This window comes from Orycteropus afer, unplaced genomic scaffold (genome assembly GCF_000298275.1).
Source record: "Orycteropus afer afer isolate SDZICR_OR568_19922 unplaced genomic scaffold, OryAfe1.0 scaffold00083, whole genome shotgun sequence".
In the NCBI taxonomy this organism is placed as follows: domain Eukaryota; kingdom Metazoa; phylum Chordata; class Mammalia; order Tubulidentata; family Orycteropodidae; genus Orycteropus; species Orycteropus afer.
In genome coordinates, this window is record NW_006921670.1 from 2,858,647 (window position 1) to 2,876,137 (window position 17,491).

General features: G+C 54.2%; 1 protein-coding gene across 1 annotated transcript in view; it reads right to left on the minus strand.

The window, feature by feature from the left end:
* The window catches only part of LOC103197710 (neuronal pentraxin receptor), a 60,363-nt gene extending 42,942 nt beyond the window's left edge, over window positions 1-17,421 (minus strand). The window contains exons 1-5 of the mRNA XM_007941675.2: window positions 17,353-17,421; window positions 17,121-17,164; window positions 16,908-16,973; window positions 16,732-16,798; window positions 12,042-12,332 (exon numbers count right to left, since the gene is read on the minus strand). Coding sequence (XP_007939866.2) covers window positions 12,042-12,332; window positions 16,732-16,798; window positions 16,908-16,973; window positions 17,121-17,164; window positions 17,353-17,421 — 537 coding nt within the window. The remainder of the gene's footprint in view (window positions 1-12,041; window positions 12,333-16,731; window positions 16,799-16,907; window positions 16,974-17,120; window positions 17,165-17,352) is intronic.
* Window positions 17,422-17,491: the final 70 nt, after the last annotated feature.

Consider the following 17,491-nt stretch of genomic DNA (forward strand, 5'->3'; position numbering starts at 1 on the left):
GCAGTGAGTTTGGTTATTTTGGTTTGTATGCTTAGCATTAGGTTTGCTGGGTCATATGATAGTCCTTGATGCATTTGAATTGTAGTGTTGGCAAAGAATAGTTAATATACCATATACTTCTGGAAGAACAAACAAATCCATCTTGGAGAAAGACAGATAAGATACTCAGAAGTGAGGATGGTGAGATTTTGTCTTGCTTACTTTGAACACATCACCAGGAAAGTCCATTTGCTAACAAAAGACATGTTTGATAAAATAGAGGGCCAGTGAAAATGAAGCAAACCTTCCACGAGATGGCTTACATAGTGGCTGCAGCAGTGGGTTCAATCACACTAACAACTGTGAGCATGGCCCAAGACTGGGCAATGTTTCATTCTGTTATACATAAGGTCATTATGAGTCTGAGCTGACCCAATGGGAACCAACAACAACAATGGTAGGTCTATGTTCAACTTGTCAGAAACTATCAAATTGTTTTGCACAGTGGCTACACCACTTTGAATTCCTACCAGCAATAGACAAGGATCCTCAATCTGCTGTTTTTGTACTATCCTTAAGTTTTTGGTTGGGAGGAGGTCATAGAGAGTTGGTGAGCAGATAGCTGGGTCTCTGGATAGAAAGTCTGAGGAGCCATCAAGGCTGGATTCACAGATCTGGAAGCTGTCTCTTCTTACCCATGTACTGCTTGACCAACCCCTCTCACACCATTGCTTCATTCAGTCCTCCCAAGAAACCTGTGAAGAAGAGAGTGCTGGCCTCCTTTACAGCTGAGGAACACCAGGGCCTGGAGAGGGAAAGTAGCTGGTTCCCTCTAACCAGGTCACCTGAGTCCTGGGCAAGGATCTCTTGATGGTACTGAGTTGTGGAAAGCAGAAGGGTGGATGAGTGTGCGGGGAACGAGTCAGAGAAGATGAGAGCAGCAAGTCATTCATTAGGACAACATTGCACAGAAACCAAGTCACAGTGCCAGCAGGAAGTGTCAAGGGAGGAAAAGAAATGTTGATCATTTTAATGATCCCACATTGGCCTTTTCAAAGCATGTTCCGTTTCCTCACTCACAGCTGGGAGTTTCTGAGCCTTAACAGAGAATTCCTAGGGATCCTGAGATCTGCCCCCAAAGAGTGGATACTCCTGGTGGGATTTCAGGGCATGCGGCAAGATGGGCAGGAGTCCGTTGGCAGGGAGCCTGGGCTTCATCTTACAGGAGCAGGACTCCAGCCACCAGGCTTTGTTCATTTCCACTAGCCCACCTGGCTGTGCACACATTTCTCAGGCCCTCTTGCTCATAAAGGCTCATTCCTGGTGGCCATCATTTAAATGGAAGCTCATGCCTTTGTCACACACTGAGCTCATCCTTTGGAGAAGGCAGAAAAGACTTTGGTACCAGGTTGCTCTAATGAAGGCTATATTCCATCTCAAGAGATCAGAGTGGGGGGACCTGTCCCCAACTAGCTTTGGCGCTGATCAGCTGTGTGTCTCCTGTGTGTTTGCCTTCTAGTAGGCATGTTCACAACCGTTCTGGAACCTTCTTCTTCTAAGCAACCTCCTAAGTTTGGGGAAGGAGAAGGAGAAAGAGAAATCTGGATTATTGTCCAAATATAAGACAGATGAATGGATAAACGTAAAATTGTCTTTTTGTTATTGAATCTTTACTTAATAGCACATGATCTGTACTGCTGATTTTTTTTTTTTTTTTAATTTACTGAGACTTGCTTTATGTCCTAGGACGTGATGTACATAACCATCTTTGGAAATCTGCAATGTGTGCTTGAAAGCAACGTGTTCATCTTAATTGTCAGGGGCAGGATTCTACATACCTGCTCCTCACTTATTAACATGGTTAGGTTCCAAAGACCGGGTTGTTATGAAAACATCGGCATTATATGAAAATGGAGAATGGCCATGTCAGATCACAAAGTGGTGGATGACTGCATCATTACACACCTGCCAAACCACTGGGCATCATGGCCCAGCCGGGCAGACATATAACCATCACAGCCAGCACTACTCTAACCATGGCATTTGTCATTAATGACATACATCATTAATGCGCAAAATAGTTGCATAGATTTTTTACTACTGTCGAAAGTGCCCAATGTCTGATAATGAGACAGTCACTAAGTGAGGCATAGGCGTCTATGCTGTCATCTTTCCGTGGAGCACCTGGGTGGTGCAGATGGTTAGCGCTCTCAGCTGTTAACCGAAAGGTTGGAGGCTCGAGCCCCCTCAAAGGCACCTCAAAGACAGGCCCGGTGATTTGCTTCTGAAAACTCAGCCATAACAATCCTGTAGGGCACAGTCCTACTCTGACACGTAGCAGCTGGTGGTGGTGGTTATTCTCATTTGCCAACTTTCAATCTTTACGGCTCGCTTCGTTTTGTAATTTTGGAATGGGAGCTCATATTTGCAGGAGTTTTCATCTGTGAGATTCCTGTGTAGCCAGCCACTCCTCGGAAGGAAGGTTGGGCAATCTACTTCCGTAGTGATATGGCCTCAGAAACCCAAGGAGGGGTCACTATCAGTCGGATCTGACTCGATGGCAGCACGGTGCGTTTTTATTGTTAGGCCCGCTTTAACAGGCTGGCCCCCTAGTGGCCTTTATCCTGATGATTCTGATGAGGCCTGTGGCTCCTATCAGGCCCTCAGAAGCACAGGCCTCAAAGGATGCTGGGGCGTCTCACCCGCTGCTTCCTCTGCACCCCCTCTGCTGTGGATCAGGTGTCTTTGTGCGTGTAGCCTCTGCAGGCCATAAAGGCCTTTTGAAGCGTGCCTTCTCCACAGCCAGCAGCCTGCACAAAGAGGGCACAGTCGGCACCCTCTCGTTAGCTGGCTTGTTAGCTGGCAAAGGAGGGGCCTTGACTTACAGATGCAGCCACTCTGGTCCATCTTTACATTCCAGGTGCAGCTTGGCCAGGACCAAAAGACCATGAGACTCTCAGCTGCTTTATTCATAGCTCCAAACTGGAAACAACTCCAAGGTCTAGCAACCTCATAATGGATAAACAAACTGGTGTATCCCTTCATGGCAATTTAAAACTGAAAAACTTACACATAAGAACATAGATCAACCCCCCCCCAGTCTTTATTTTGAGTGAAAAAAAAAGAGACACGATAGAGTACGTATTACATGACACTATTTATATGAAATTAAAAACAGACAAAACTATTCAATAGTGATCAAATCAGTAACAGTGGCTACTCATGGGGAATAAAGACTGATCAGAAGGAAGCATTCCAGGATGATGAAAGAATTCTGTATATTTAACAGGCTAATAGTTACATTAAGTGTATTCATTTTTCAAAATATAGAATTGTACACATGGTATGTAATTTAATAATAAATCTCACCTCAAAAACAAAGAAAATAAAATATTGAACCCTTTACATATATTTTTTTAAAAAAAGATCATCGCTGTTATAGGTGATGGAAAAATTTGGAAATAGATAGTGGTGATGGTTGTATAATATGATGGCTACAATTAACACCACTGAATTGTGTATGCAAAAACACTGAAGTGGCCAAATGCTTAGTTGTATGTATTTTTACCACAATAAAAAAATATAATCAAGTCATTCTGATCCCTGATTTTAATCAAAATGACTTAATCATATTTTTTATTTGGTAAAAATATATTTACCAAAATATTTGGCATGTTTTGTAAAATATATCAGGGAAGATGTGCACCAGCGTTGTATCCTTTCACCATACATATTCAATCTCTTTGCTGAGCAAATAATCCGAGAAGCTGGACTATATGAAGGAGAACATGGCATCAGGATTGGAGGAAGACTCATTAACAGCCTGCAATATGCAGATGACACCACCTTGCCTGCTGAAAGTGAAGAGGACTTGAAGTACTTACTGATGAAGATCAAAGACGACAGGCTTTGTCGGATTACAACTCAATATAAAGAAAACAAAAATCCTCACAACTGGACCAATAAGCAACAGCATGATAAAACAGAGAGAAGATGAAGTTGTCAAGGATTTCATTTTTCCTGGATCTACAATCAACACCTATGGAGGCAGCAATCAAGAAATCAAGTGTCCTATTACCTAGGCAAATCTGCTGCAAAAGACCTCTTTAAAGTGTTAAAGAGTGAAGATGTGAGTTTGAAGACTCAGGTGTGCTTGACCCAAGCCATGGTATTTTTAATCGCCTCATATGCATGTGAAAGCTGGACAATGAATGACGAAGACTGCAGAAGAGTCGATGCCTTTGAATTGTCATGTTGTTAAAGAACACTGACTATATCGTGGACTGCCAGAAGAACAAACGTGTCCTGGATGAAGTAGAGCCGAACGCTCCTCAGAGACAAGATGACGAGACTTCACCTGCTGTACTTTGGTCATATTGTCAGGAGGGGCCAGTCCCTGCAGAAGGATATCATGCTTGGTTGAGGGCAGTGAAAAAGAGGAAGACCTTCAACAGATGGACTGACACAGAGCTACGACAGTGAGCTCACGCACAGCAGTGACCATGCGGACAGCGCAGGACCAGGCAATGCTTTGTTCTGTCGTATATGAAGTCACTATGAGTCGGGCCGACTCCACTGCACCCAACTACAACCGATCATTTGCAAAGTAGTTGCTGTCATCCCATCTCAACTCCCACCCCTGACCTCGTCCCAGTCCTGACCTTTACCGCATTGCTGACCCTGACCCAGGCAAGGGATGGGGCCTAGGTAGGTGTTGCCTGGCAGAAGGACCCCACGAAGCCAGCCGTGGCCATGTGTTCTCACCTGACTCACTTCAGATGGGGCGACAGACTCTCCAAGCCAAGAGTGGCCCGTCCTTTCACACATCCTTCAATTCTTCATTGAGACGCTGCTGTGAGCCCTCAATAAACTGACCTAGCTGATGAGTAATGGCATGACTTGTGACAAGGAGCCGTAGTGATGCTTGCCAGGCAGCCTCAGAGCAGCCAGTGTTCTCAGGCCCTGGAGTACGGAAGAGCATGGGTTTCGGAGTAGAAGAGTGAGTGTCTCCATGCTACTGCCTATAGGTGCGCAAGCTTGGGTAAATGAATTACTTATTCGGTTCCCTGCCCTCCCCCCCTCCCCGCCCATTTCCTCATAAGGCCCTGCCTCCCTCTGCAGTGGTGAGGGGGGTCGGTGAGGTGAGATGAAAGAAATGCTTGCCAGTGCTCAGCACCTAGTAGGTGTACTGCTCATGCATGCTTTTGTTTGTTTGTTTGTTTTAAATTAAGTGCTAACTGGAGGTTTTTTGGCAACACAGCACTAAGCCAGGTGATCCAGATGGCAGGGTAGGGGTTGGGGTGGCATGGAGTGGGTGCTTGGAGGCAGGTCAGCTCTGACTTCCCGGCTGACTCCTCCCACTGCCCCAGCCCTGTCCTCACTCCACTTGTTGGCCCCGCCTGTCTGGCTTCTTCAGCCCCTGGCATCTGACCAGCCGCAGGCAGGGCCAGGCTCCCACTTGTCTTGTTGTTCCCTTGCTGGTGCAGGGGCTCAGGGGCTGTTTAATGACTCGCACTGGGGACAAAGAGCCAAGCTCACTTTGAGCCTGAGTTAGCCATCCCCAAGGCTCCCTGTCCCTGTGAATACAAGGAGGGCTGAATCAAGGGCCTACAGTGTGCCAGGAGCCAAGCTGTGAACATGGGCACAGAGGTATGGCAGATGTGGCCCTGCCATTAGGGAGGGAACGGACAAGCCCACATGTCAGTTCCAGGGCACCAGGAAGAGCAGCTCAGCGCCCCCATGTGTTGGGGGGGAGCACTGCAGGTGTGTGTGTGTGTGGGATGACGGGGGTGGGGTTGCCTCCTGAAGGCAGGGCTTCAGCTGAGGAATTGGGAGGTGGTCCTGAGGGCCCTTCCAGACCTGCCAGGGAAGCCGTCGGGGTGGGTGTAGTCAAGAACGGAGGCTGAGAGACCAGCGTGGCTTTCGTCAAAGGGGAGACAGAAGGCCTGGCCGGGGTCACCACTGGGGGAGACTGTGCAGTGTGGGCAGACCTTGGAGAAGGAGACAGAGCACGAGGGGATTGCAGCATTTGAGGGCAGTAGTAAGGAAGCAAGGTGGTGGCACAGTGGTTAAGCACTCAGCTCTGCTGACTGAAAGGTCAACAGTTGAAACCTACCAGCGGCTGAGGGAGAAAGATAGGGAAGTCTTGGAAAGCCTGTGTTCTACTCTGTCCTATAGGGACGCTGTGAATGGGCATCAAGTCAACATAACTGGTTTGGTTTGGCCAGAAAGGGGAGGAGTCAAGGTCAACAGCTAAGGGTGGCCAAGGGTGGCAGCCTGGGCCAAGATGGAGCTCACAGGCCCTGTACAGGCCTAGAAGGAAGTGTCCAAGTGTATCTGGGGCTGCTGCTGGGGATGGGGGTGGGATGCCCAGCTCTAAGGGGAGAACACTGGTGGTCTCCTCAGAGAAGGCACAAGTGCCCAGAAAACCGCCCAGCCAGGAACCAACATGAAGGATCATCATTCTCCGGAGCAGAGGGCCATGGTGTCATCAAACAGTGGGAATCAAGGGCAACCGGCAGCCCGTGCCCACCTGCAGCCCGCTCTCCTGGGCTCTGGTGATCCATCTGAGGCTTATTCCGCCACAGGCCCCGTCTTCTCTGAGGGCTGTTACTCTGACAGCAAGGCCTACAGTGGTGACCCCACTTCCCCATGTGCCGGCTAGTGCTCCATCCCCAAGGCCGGTGTCTAGAATTCTCCGAACACCGGGTGTCCGTGGCCCAACTCACTTCATTGGTCAGTTGTGAGGTGGCCTGTGACTGAGATTGGAAGTGGGCCTGAGGACATGCAGGCCCCGACCACCTGGGGGACAGGGCCTCCCTCTCCTCACCTCAGCTGGAGCAGGTAAGGCCTGACGCTGTGTAAAGACCTGAAGAAACGAAATGCCTTCGCTTCGGAATGTGACCATTTATTTGGGGGTAAAAGGGTTCTTCACCCACCCCCTTCCTGGCATTGATACAATATCGAAGAGCAGCAGAAACAAATATACAAGAGAAATCGGTACCAACCCACCCTCCCCCGGCCCAGAAACACAACCCGAACCCCACCCCGCCTTCTGCACCCAGTCTCCTCTGGGGGAGGAGCAGGAGGGCTGCGGGGGGCCACCCCCGAGTCCCTCGCGCCTGCCCACCCCAGCTGCTTCCCTATCTCGATTCCACTGGAGGCAAAGTTTAGCCAGCTAGGAGCTGGATGGTTGAACCACAGACAAAGGCAACAACACTTCATTTTAAAAATGAGTGAGAAAAAGAGACCACGCCCCTCCCCGAACATAGACCTATATATGTGTATTATATATATAGAATTCATCCGTGCACGAGTCATTAAATGAGCTTCTCAAAAATTAAAAAAAAAAAAAAATAATAATAAGATACATATTTCTTTAGGCCTTTGTGTCATTAAATTAAAACCAGCAAATACTCTCTATCTCCACTTTGTTCCAACAGCATGGGCAGCTCTGGGGCTTGGTGCCTTCTGCCCTTGGCCGCGCCGTTAAACGCCCGCTCTCCCTGGCCCAGCTGACGCCCTGCCTATAGTTGGCACTTAATCACCGTTGGCCTGAAGGGTTGACTCCTTCAAGGTGGGGAGAACCGCCCCCACCCACCTGGGTCTGCACCTCAGCGATTGTTGGGGAGCTCCTTTTCTGGAGAGTGAGCCCCTCCTTCGGGGCTCTCTGACCCCAAGAGATGCAGACAGAAAACACCAACCAAGCAACCCAACAGCTTGCTTTCTTCTTCACAAAAGTGATTCCTTAAAATCCTGTGAACCCCGAAGAGGCTGCCTGGGCTAGTGCAGGTGGGCTCCAATGGCCAGTGTGGGGTAAGTGCAACCAAAAAGAAAAACAAACAGAGAGGGAAAAAAAACCAAAAACAGACCAAACAAACCCCAGAGAGGTGGTATACAGGGGTTTGTCTCCTTGGATCCCCACAGAGCTCCCTTTTCTGTGCTGACCCTCAGGGGCCTGGGGCCTCCCCGACATCCTGATGGTGGCTCCAGGGCCTGGTGCCACCTTCTTGAGGAGCTTTTCCTAACGGCTTGTGCTCCAGGCTCTGCCTCTCAGCCCCTTCCCTCACCTTAGAACTGGGGTGACCCTACCCACTCTGCCCACTGATCATCACCTCTTCCCACAGGAGGGATGAGGCTCATTTTGACCTGGACTCCTTTGCAGGGGGAGAGTATTGGGTGTGTGTGTGTGGGGGGGGACGTGAGAGGCTGGAGGTAACCGACTAGCAACCTTGACCACCACCTGCTGCTCCACACCAGCAGTGCTGAAAAGCTTGCCGCCACCCAATACACCCATTTCACAGAAGGGCAAGCTGAAGGTCAGAAGAAAAGCGAAACGGGTGCGTGCCAGCTTCCAGCCTCAAACCAGACGCTGGACCTCACCTGCTTCCTATGACATGCGGGGAGGGAGCGGCATTGAAGGGGAGACTACAAAGGAAGCCCCAACCAGCACTGAAAGGGGGCGATGGGGTCTGGGGGGCATTCCGCATACAAAATTTATTTTCTGTATGCAACTGCAAACTGGACTGCAACTCCTGCTGGGTAATTAGGCAAATGGAACAGCAGGACGGGGTGGGGGAAGGGCCCATGGGAGGCTGGTCCGTGCAAGTGTGTGTGTGTGGGGGGCAGGAACTTAGAGGGCTGCAGCTCAGAGCCACCCTGTGGGAGAGGTAAGGCGGGCTCTGGTCGTCCTGCCCAGCCCCACCCCCAGGCAGTGTGCGTGGTGCCTCTGCACACACCCTGAGGCGAGGTCTGGCTTGGGGCCCTGGGCAGCAACGCCCCTAAGGAAAGCCCCAGAAAGAAGAGACCGGCATTCTCTTCTCCCCACAGTGACCCCGATCCTCAGAGCCATAGCCAATTCTCCCAGGGACCACAGCTTCTTTCTTCCTGAAGCCTGATTCTCTTCCTGGCTGGGGAAGTTCAGGGGTGTCATGGTCTTTGGGGTAATGCCCCTCATAGGTGGGGGTGGTAGGACCAGATGGCCCAACAAGCTGGCAAAGGCCTGGAGGGGACCAAGAAACCAGGGTCCCTAACTCACCAGCCTTCCTGGAGCGAATCTCCAACTGTGGGTCCACCCCACCCTGTCCCAAAGCTCAGTTCCCCTCAACCTCCACCTGACTTGCAGCTTCTGGCTAGTTCCCTTTGAGCAGGAAGGATGGGGGTGTGGGGTGTGGAGGAAGTCTGGGCCCAGGATAGCAGGGATGGCCTACCTCCCTGCCTTGGGCTTGGGAAGGAGAGTGACAGGCCTCTGGCTGCTCCCATGGTGCCTCTAGGGGACCTGCCAGCCAGGTCTAGGCCTCCACCCCTTCCCTCACATTGCCACCTCACCTGTGCAATCACTGCATTACTATTTTTTTTTTTTTTAAATATCTCTTTCTCCCCCCCCCACCCCATAGGAATCCCACAATATTTTTTTCTATCTTTTTTTTGTCGGTTTTTTTTTTTTGCAAAACTAATTCTTTCACTTTCCTGTCATAAAATCACCTCTGAAAACACAACTTCTTTACAAAAAAAGTCACGAATGACACGGACCCTCAGAAAACACATTTCTATGGTCTCTGGAGACACCTGTAACTGTACCCAGGTGGCTGCTCACCTGGCGGGGGCGGGGGGCATCTGGGGGAGGTCTCCTCCAACGATGGAGGGGAAATACCAGCCCTTATTTTGGGGAAAAGCCAATTGGCACTTAGAGGGCCACAGAGCCAACACGAAGGGCAGGGTGGGGTCCAGGCATGCTGGCCTCGCTCCTGTGAGGGCTCCTGTTCAACATCCCGGGGGGGGGGTGCGCCCTGGGCTGTGCTGCCATCCCTGGCAGGGAGATTCAGGAGCGTGTCCTCCCACGTCAAGGGCCAAGGGCATCTGTGAGCCCCTTGGATTCCTTTTCTGCCTCCCTCCTGCCTTCGACTATCAGTTATCAAACTGGAAGTACCAACTGTTCCACCCCTGACCATGCTCCTGAGACCAAATGCCCTTGCTCTCCTGGAGCCCAGCCCCTCCCTGGAACCACACCCCTCGGGCCTGCCTATCCTCCCAATGCCTGGCCTCAAACGGGGGCTTTGGTCTCTGCCGCTGGCATGGACGCCTTGGCTCCCTGGCAGCACTGGGGAAAGAGAGGCTGCCCAGGGTTTCCGAGGCCTCTGGCTGCTTCGAGCAGGCTGGGCTGTGAGCAAGCCTCAGCATCAGAAGCAAGAGAGAGGGGGGTGAGAGGAGCTGGGGAGACCCCCAGGGAAGGCTACCAAGCTTCCTCCTTCCTTGGCAAACCCCCAGGAGGAAAGAGAAGCCTGGTGTGCGGGTCCCCCCCTCCACCTCAGTCCCCACCATGCCATGTCTGCAGTGAAGGCCTGACTGGTCAGGCTGACCACCCCTAAGGCAGAGGGCAGACCCTCGGCACACCGGGCCGGGAGGGCAGGCCTGGTGGCTTCCATAACCGTCTCCTCAGACTCCAGCCCATGGCGAGGGAAGGTCCAGACCTTCAACAACCCTGTTCATTCTGAGGAACCGTAAGGGTGCCATGTGGAAGCCTGGGGCCTAACGCCAATGCACATACGGATACACGAACAAACACGCCAAGGGGTGGTGGACGCACACGCACACCGCGAGTTTCCACAGCAGGCTCATATAGCACCTTTGGTCGAGAACTGAAGGAAGGCGTCTCTAGATGCCAGGGAGCTGTGGCAGGGTTAGCTCCCTGCCAGATCCTCCCACCCTCCAGACGGGGATCAGGACACTGAAGGGTGGGGTTAGGGGGCCTGCTTGGGCCTTGTCCCAGAGCGAGCAGGGAAGACCCAGGCCTCTGGCCCAGCTTCTGACTGGCAGGCAGGGGCTGAGCCTGGTCTCAACCCTGGCCCCTGTTCAGGGCCTAGCCCAACAGGCAGGAACCCATCCTTGTCCCTCTGCCTAGGCATCTGGAGGAGGAAAAGGGATGTGCCTACCCTGGGTGGGGGTCTCCAAAGGACCCTCATAGCTGCCAGGCAGCACTGAGCAGTTGGACGCTGTAACCAGAGCAGGAAGCAAACTGGGGGAAAAGGAGTGGGATGTGGCAGAGGCAGCTGAACCCTAAGTTCTGGGGCTCCCCAGAAAACACCCAGCGGGACCCACTGTGTGCCAGGCAGGGAGGGTGCCAGGAAGGAGCACTTGTCAGTGCCCTTGGCCCGTCCTGCCCCTAAACTCTGCCCGCACTGTCCCCAGCCACTGGGTTTCGGGGCTCCAACCGCCCAGTCCCATCCCACGGTCAACAATGAGTCACTGGGACAAGCAAAGCACAGGCAGGTAAGGGTGAGGGCACGGGTGCAACAAGAGGGTGACTTTGGGCAGGACGCCCTCCCCCCCCAAAGCCCCCTCTCCTTGGTGGAGACCCCTCACTTGCTGGCCCCACTGCCACCACCACCTCCCCCGGTGGTGCCTGCCACCCCAGACGCCACCTTCTCGAAATCCTCAGGGTTGCAGAATTCCTTGATGGTGACCGTCAGGAGGTTGCTGGTGACATCGGTGACGACCACGTTGGAGCAGGGGGACATCTCGGGGCGCCAGTCCCCGGCCTCAGGCTCAGGCTGGGCAGCAGCATTGGAGTCGGGGGCTGTGGGGAGTGCCTGACCCGCTGCGGTGGCGACATCCAGGGGTGCCCGCTTGCTGGTGGCTGCCGACTCGGATGGGAGGGACAGGTCAAGCACCTCGGACTCACGCCAGTCGGGGGTCGGTGGGTTCAGGATCTCGGGGAGCAGCTTGGGGGGTACGTCATCAGGCTCAGAGGGCCGCGGTGCTGGGGAGGGGCAGCCGGAGGAGTTGGAGCTGCGGTCGTAGGGCGCAGGCAGCAGCAGCCCGGGGCCCTGGGAGGCGGCCGCCGCTTCGGTCTTGCCTGCGGGCGGAGGCAGCAGGGGTGCGGGTGGGGGCTTGTTGTACAGCGCGAAGGCCCCGAACTTCATGTGGCGGATCTGGGTACGCAGGATGCTGTCGCTGAACTTCCTGCTCTTGCCGATGACCCGGTTCCGCGACGGGACCTTGGGCCGAGCGAGGGCCCCGGGCCCCTGTCCCGCAGCCCCTCCGCCCGCGGCCTTGTCTAGCACCTTCAGGTTCAGGATGATGCGGCTCCGCTTGGGCTCCCGAGGCTTCACCTTGCGGTTAATGATGCGCACCGTCTCGGAGAAGGGCGAGATGGGGGGGCGCAGGCCGGGGCTGCCCCCCTGGGGGTCTGGGCGGGGCAGGGGGCGGCGGGACATGCGGTGGCAGCGGCGGATGTCCTTCTTGAGCCGGTGCACGGCCGCGCTGGAGTGCAGCTTGGGCGAGGAGGCGCTGGCGCTGGGCTTGACGGAGAAGTGCACATCGCTGATGCGGAGGGCCTCCGCCTGGGCCCGGGCCTGTGGGGAGACCGTGTGGGGGGGGTTGCTGCAGGGAGAGCCAGGGGCTGGGCAGGGAGCGTACGGGGGAGACCAGGGTGGGGAGGCCTGCTGGGAGAGCCAGGGGCTGGGTGAGGTGCAGGTCTGGGGTTGTGCGTGGATGTGGGGCTCAGGACTTCCACTGGCCTCCTCTGGACACCAGCCACCCCAGGTGGTCTCTCACTCCACCGTGCTGAGAGCCTTAGACCAGAGGTGGTCACACCTCATATTAGACGTGAGGATGCAGATGCTCAGAGATGAAGCAATTTGCCTCAAGCCAGAGGACATGTTAGGGCCTCAGTCCAGGTCCGGCTCCATGGCTACTGCTACCTCTGCTGCCTGTCCCAAGGTCCCTTGTCTACATGAAGCCCTGGTCACTGCTGTTGCAGAAGTGGCTAAAGGACCAACCATCAGTGTGAACGCACAGGATGGCAGCCCTTTCGCTAAGAAGCCCTGTATGGCCCCCACTCTGGGAAGCATGCCAGCGAGCCTGACACTCCTTGGTGGAGTTCCTGGCAACAGACAAGAGGGATGAGTCCATCCTGCTCCACCCACTGACCTACCTGTAGGGTCCCAACACCCTGAGCTCTTGCTTGCTCAGCCCTTTCCCAGGCCATCTTGGCCCACAGAGGTGGTCCTACCTTGGGGCCACTATCCAGCCAAAAGCCGTTTCCAGCTGGACTGGCGTCTAGCTGGCCTTGCAGTCATTGGTCCTGCTCAGTTCAGGCCCTGGGCTAGGCACAAGGCAGACAGGTGACCACCCAGGCCAGTGCGAGTGAGGGGCTGTCCCAGAGGCAAATCCAGGGTGCAGGTTGGACCCATTCGAGCTTCTCTATGCCCTTACCCCAGGCCTAGCACAGAGCTGGACACTTAAATCAGTTCCTCAGAGGTAGCCTACACACCCCACCAAGACTAGGTTGGATTTGACCACAACCCCCAGAAGAGATGTTTGCTGCCTTAATTGCGGAATATCAGAGGCTGCTTTTATTTAGAATGAGGCCCTCCCCCTCCACGGAGATGCACCCTCGAATGCCACATTAGCCAAGGGCCTCCTGGGGCTGCGTGAGCAACAACCCCACCGACCACTAGGCGGCAGCATACAGGCCTGTGCTGACTGCTAGGTCTACCCACCCGAGAGCCAGCTGAGACAGGCAGGCCTCATGCCAGCTCCCCAGGGGCTGGGGTCCCTACACTTTCCCAAAGGAAAGACCTGCGTGGTAAGCAGGGCCCCATGCTTCCTGACTCCCTGGAGTGAGTGTTTACTGCCTCTGCACACCGCCTAAGCTCCCAGAGTTCTGTAATTAGGGGTTTGCCAGTCTGCATGGTGGTGTCTCTGGGAGAGTGGAAAAAAACGTGGGCGACCATCAGTCCTGGGACAAGACTCTGGCTCTGTGAGCCTCTGTGCCTCATGTTGCCTCTGTACATTCATTTGTAGTACCTGCCATAGGGGGCTCCTATGACAATCAAGTATACCCCACCTGCCTAGCCCAGTGCCCAGCATGTAGCAAGTGCTCAATGAATGCAAGATGAATCCACAGGTGGTTGGCTTATGAGCAAGAGTGTTGTTTCCAACCTATGGTTCCCAAAAGGTCTATGAGGGACATTTATTTTGATAATTTATAAATAGCAAAAGAAACTGATTGGTTTACTCTGCTCCTTCCCCCCCAAGGTTGGGGATTCTTTGAAAACTGAACCTAGATCTTACAAACTACAGTTACTGCCTGGTGAATTGGACGTGGTAAACTCTAGTGGTGTAGTGGATAAGGGACTTGACTGCTAACCGGAAGGCGGGCAGTTCAAACCCACCAGCTGCTCCACGGAAGGAATACTGGGCAATCTCCTCTATAAAGGTTTACAGCCTTGGAAACCCAATGGGGGTTGCTGTGAGTCGCAAAGGACTTGATGGCAGTGAGTTTGTTTTTCTTTTAACTATAGTTAACATGCTATTGATCTCTGGGTGACATACAAGGCCTTGAGGGCTTGGCATGTAACTAGACATTGCAGAAGGTTCAGGGACCTGGACTCTGCCACTGACTAGCTGTGTGACCACAGGCAAGTTACTTAACATCCCTGGCCTCAGTTTCCCCATCTGTAAACTTACCCAGGGGGCTCCTGTTCCCCTCAAAACAGCTCCTGGCACAAAGGAAGCGGTCTCTGAGTATAACCTGTTTACTATACCAGCCGGCCTCCTGGGCCAGAGCAGTGGGTTCAGACTAAGCTGGTCTCCACCACCCCTTGGCCAGGCTTCCTTTAAAGGTCCAATCAAGGCCTTGCCCCACCAACTCTGCAGCCTTCAGTCTCCTGTGTGTCCACGTACCCCCCCACCACCTAACATGTACTCCTTGAGAGATAGGAAGGAAAATCCAGGAGGAAGCCAGGAAGCTGGGCAGCGGGACCTCAGAGGAGTCACTTTCCCACCTCTGGGCCTTGAAATTTTCTCACCTGTGGCATAGGGTTAATAATTCCCACTTCACAGAGTTAAAGGGATTAAAGGAGCTAATCCACATGGGGAGCTCAACACTGTTAGGGGTCAGCTCAGGGGTCAGTCAGCTCAGGAACTATGTAAAAAAAACCAAAACCCACTGCTGTCGCGTCAATTCTGACTCATAGTGACCCTTACAGGATAGGGTTGAACTGTAAATCTTTAATGAAAACAGATTCCACAACTTTCTTCCACAAAGCACCTGGTAGATTCGAACTGCTGACCTTTTGGTTAGCAGCCGAGCGCTTAACCATTGCGCCACCAGAGCTCCTTTCAGGAACTGCGGTTGTTGTTATTATGTTCCATCAAGTCAGACCAGACTCATAGTGACCCCTCCTTGAGCTTCTGAGGCGTTATCGCTACAGAAGTAGATTGCCCAACCTTCCTTCCGAGAAGTGGCTGGTGGGTTTGAACTGTCAGCCTTCTGGTTAGCAGTCAAGTGCCTTAGGCACTACACTACACTACCTTTTCAGCAACTAAGGCATTGCTGTGCAGTCGGAGCCGACTCATAGCGACCCCTTCTTGGGTTTCCAAGGCAGTATCATTATGTAAGTATATTGCCCAACCTTCCTTCTGAGGACTCGCTGGTGGATTTGAACCGCCAGCCTTCTAGTTAGCAGTCAAATGCCCTTCAGGAACTAGAGCTATCAAAAAAAAAAAAAAGGCACTTGTGAATCGAGGCTGTCATTACTTGCTTCATCACTAGAGGGCGAACCGGGTGCACTGAGATGCTGTCAGGCAGCCCAGCAGCCGGCCTGCTGCTCGGCCCATCCCTCCTAAGAAGCAGCATCAAGGGTTAAGGTTGCTCCATGGATCCCAGAAGATGTGTAGGTGGGTGGGGAGGGCATATAAATAACCAATTCTGAAAACCAACATTTCCTTTGCTGCCTCTGTAAATCCAAAGCGAACCCCTTCCCATGCACAGGGCCTTGGTTGGGGGGCAGGGCTCCCCGAGATGGCCCTGGGGCCTGTAATCTTCTTGAAGTGGAGATTCCTAGGTTCTGACAATCTGTTTATGCACAGAGGCCTCCCTGCCCTGCAGGCATCAGTTGATCAAAGTCACAGGCCAGCAGGGCCCGGGAAGGGGTTTGCCCTGACATCCTGAGTGCTAACTGGGAACTGAGGTCGCCCAGGGACCTCCGCCTGCCCTCCCTTCCCCAGAGCCGTTGTTCCTCACCAAAATATTCCCAAACCCAAGACGGCTTGCCCTGGAGCTGGGCTACCTCCCTTGCTAACCTGCTTGAGTTCAGTCACTTCCACGCCACTAACCTCACTAGAACCTTCAGAAACAGCCTGGGGTGGGAGAAACTGATACTCAGGGCTGTGAAGCCAGTGGGCCCCGGGTGATAAACTCCAGGGAAGAGATTTAAGGTCAAATTCAAGTTGGGGCTTCAAGCCAGGAAGGCGGAAAAGCTGTGCAAATCCTGAGAGGAGACTGGAAAGGGGGAGCAGGGAGGCAGGTGGCCCACAAACACCTCCCGTGTCCTGCCATGAGGCGGACCACACTCAGCTCCTCCTGGGTTCGAACTCTGGAAAAAAGGCTCAAGGTTGGGGGAGGGACGAGCAGAAGGAGGTCCCTCCCTGCCAGCCGCCCTGCAGGTGGGCAGTGCCCACCTGCCTCATCCACTCCTTTTCTGGGCCTGCCAGGCCCTCGTTTTTTGTCAGCAAGAATTCTTCCCCCTGTTCTCAGGCCCCTCTTGCCGAAGCTGGAGCGGGCCAGGGCCTGCTGCCAGGGGCTTGTCGGGGGCTCATAGCCACCCCCCTGCCCAGCGAGGGCCCCTTTGGAAAGGCCCGCCCGCTTGGGCGGCCGCGGATCCGTCCCTCCCTTGCAGGCCCCGTGCTGGGCCCGAGGCCGGGGCTGGGGCCCGAGAGGGGGCCGCTGGGACTGGGCCAGGTTACCTTCAGGAGGAAAGTTTTGGGTTTGGGTCCCCTCTTCTTAGGCCCATACAGCTCACGCTCCCTCTCCCTGCGGCAGAGAAACGTCAGTGGTTAAAAAGTGCCCCTTCTCCGGCCCCCTCCGCGCCGCCCTCCCGGCCCACCGCCTCCCCGCGCCCCGGCCAGCGTCCCAAACTCACTTCTGCTCGAAGGCTGCAATGAGCCGCGAGTCCAGGATGTTCTCCTCCGGCTCCCAAGTGCTGTACCTGCCGAGAGACCCGCGCACAAAATAAAAAGCGAGCCAGAGAGGCAGAGGCAAACGCCGAGCGAACCAACGTGCGCACCAAAAATATTAAAAAAAGGCCCCGGCATCCAGTGCCTCCCCCGCTCGCCCCAGCCCCCGCCACACTCACTTGATCGCCCACCCCTTCCATTTCACCAGGTACTCGATGCGCCCCTGAAAAACAGAAGGAAAAAAAAAAGGAGGGAGTGGGGGCGGGGAGGATGCGGGGACGCGAGGCGGCGGCGGCGGCGGCGACGCGGGGGTGGCGAGGGAGCCCGGATAGCGGGACCGCTGCGGCCACACAGCCGCGGAAAAGGGCAACGTCTGCAGGGCGAGGTGTCCAGCCCCGGGCGACCGCTCACCTTTCGGATCCGCCGCTTGATGATGGATTCGGCCGCGAAGACCCGCTCGCCCACTGCAGACAGCTCCATCTTGCTCAGCGGCACCCACAGCCCATAATACTCCCTGCTCCCGCGGCCGGTGCTGCACCGCTCGCGCACG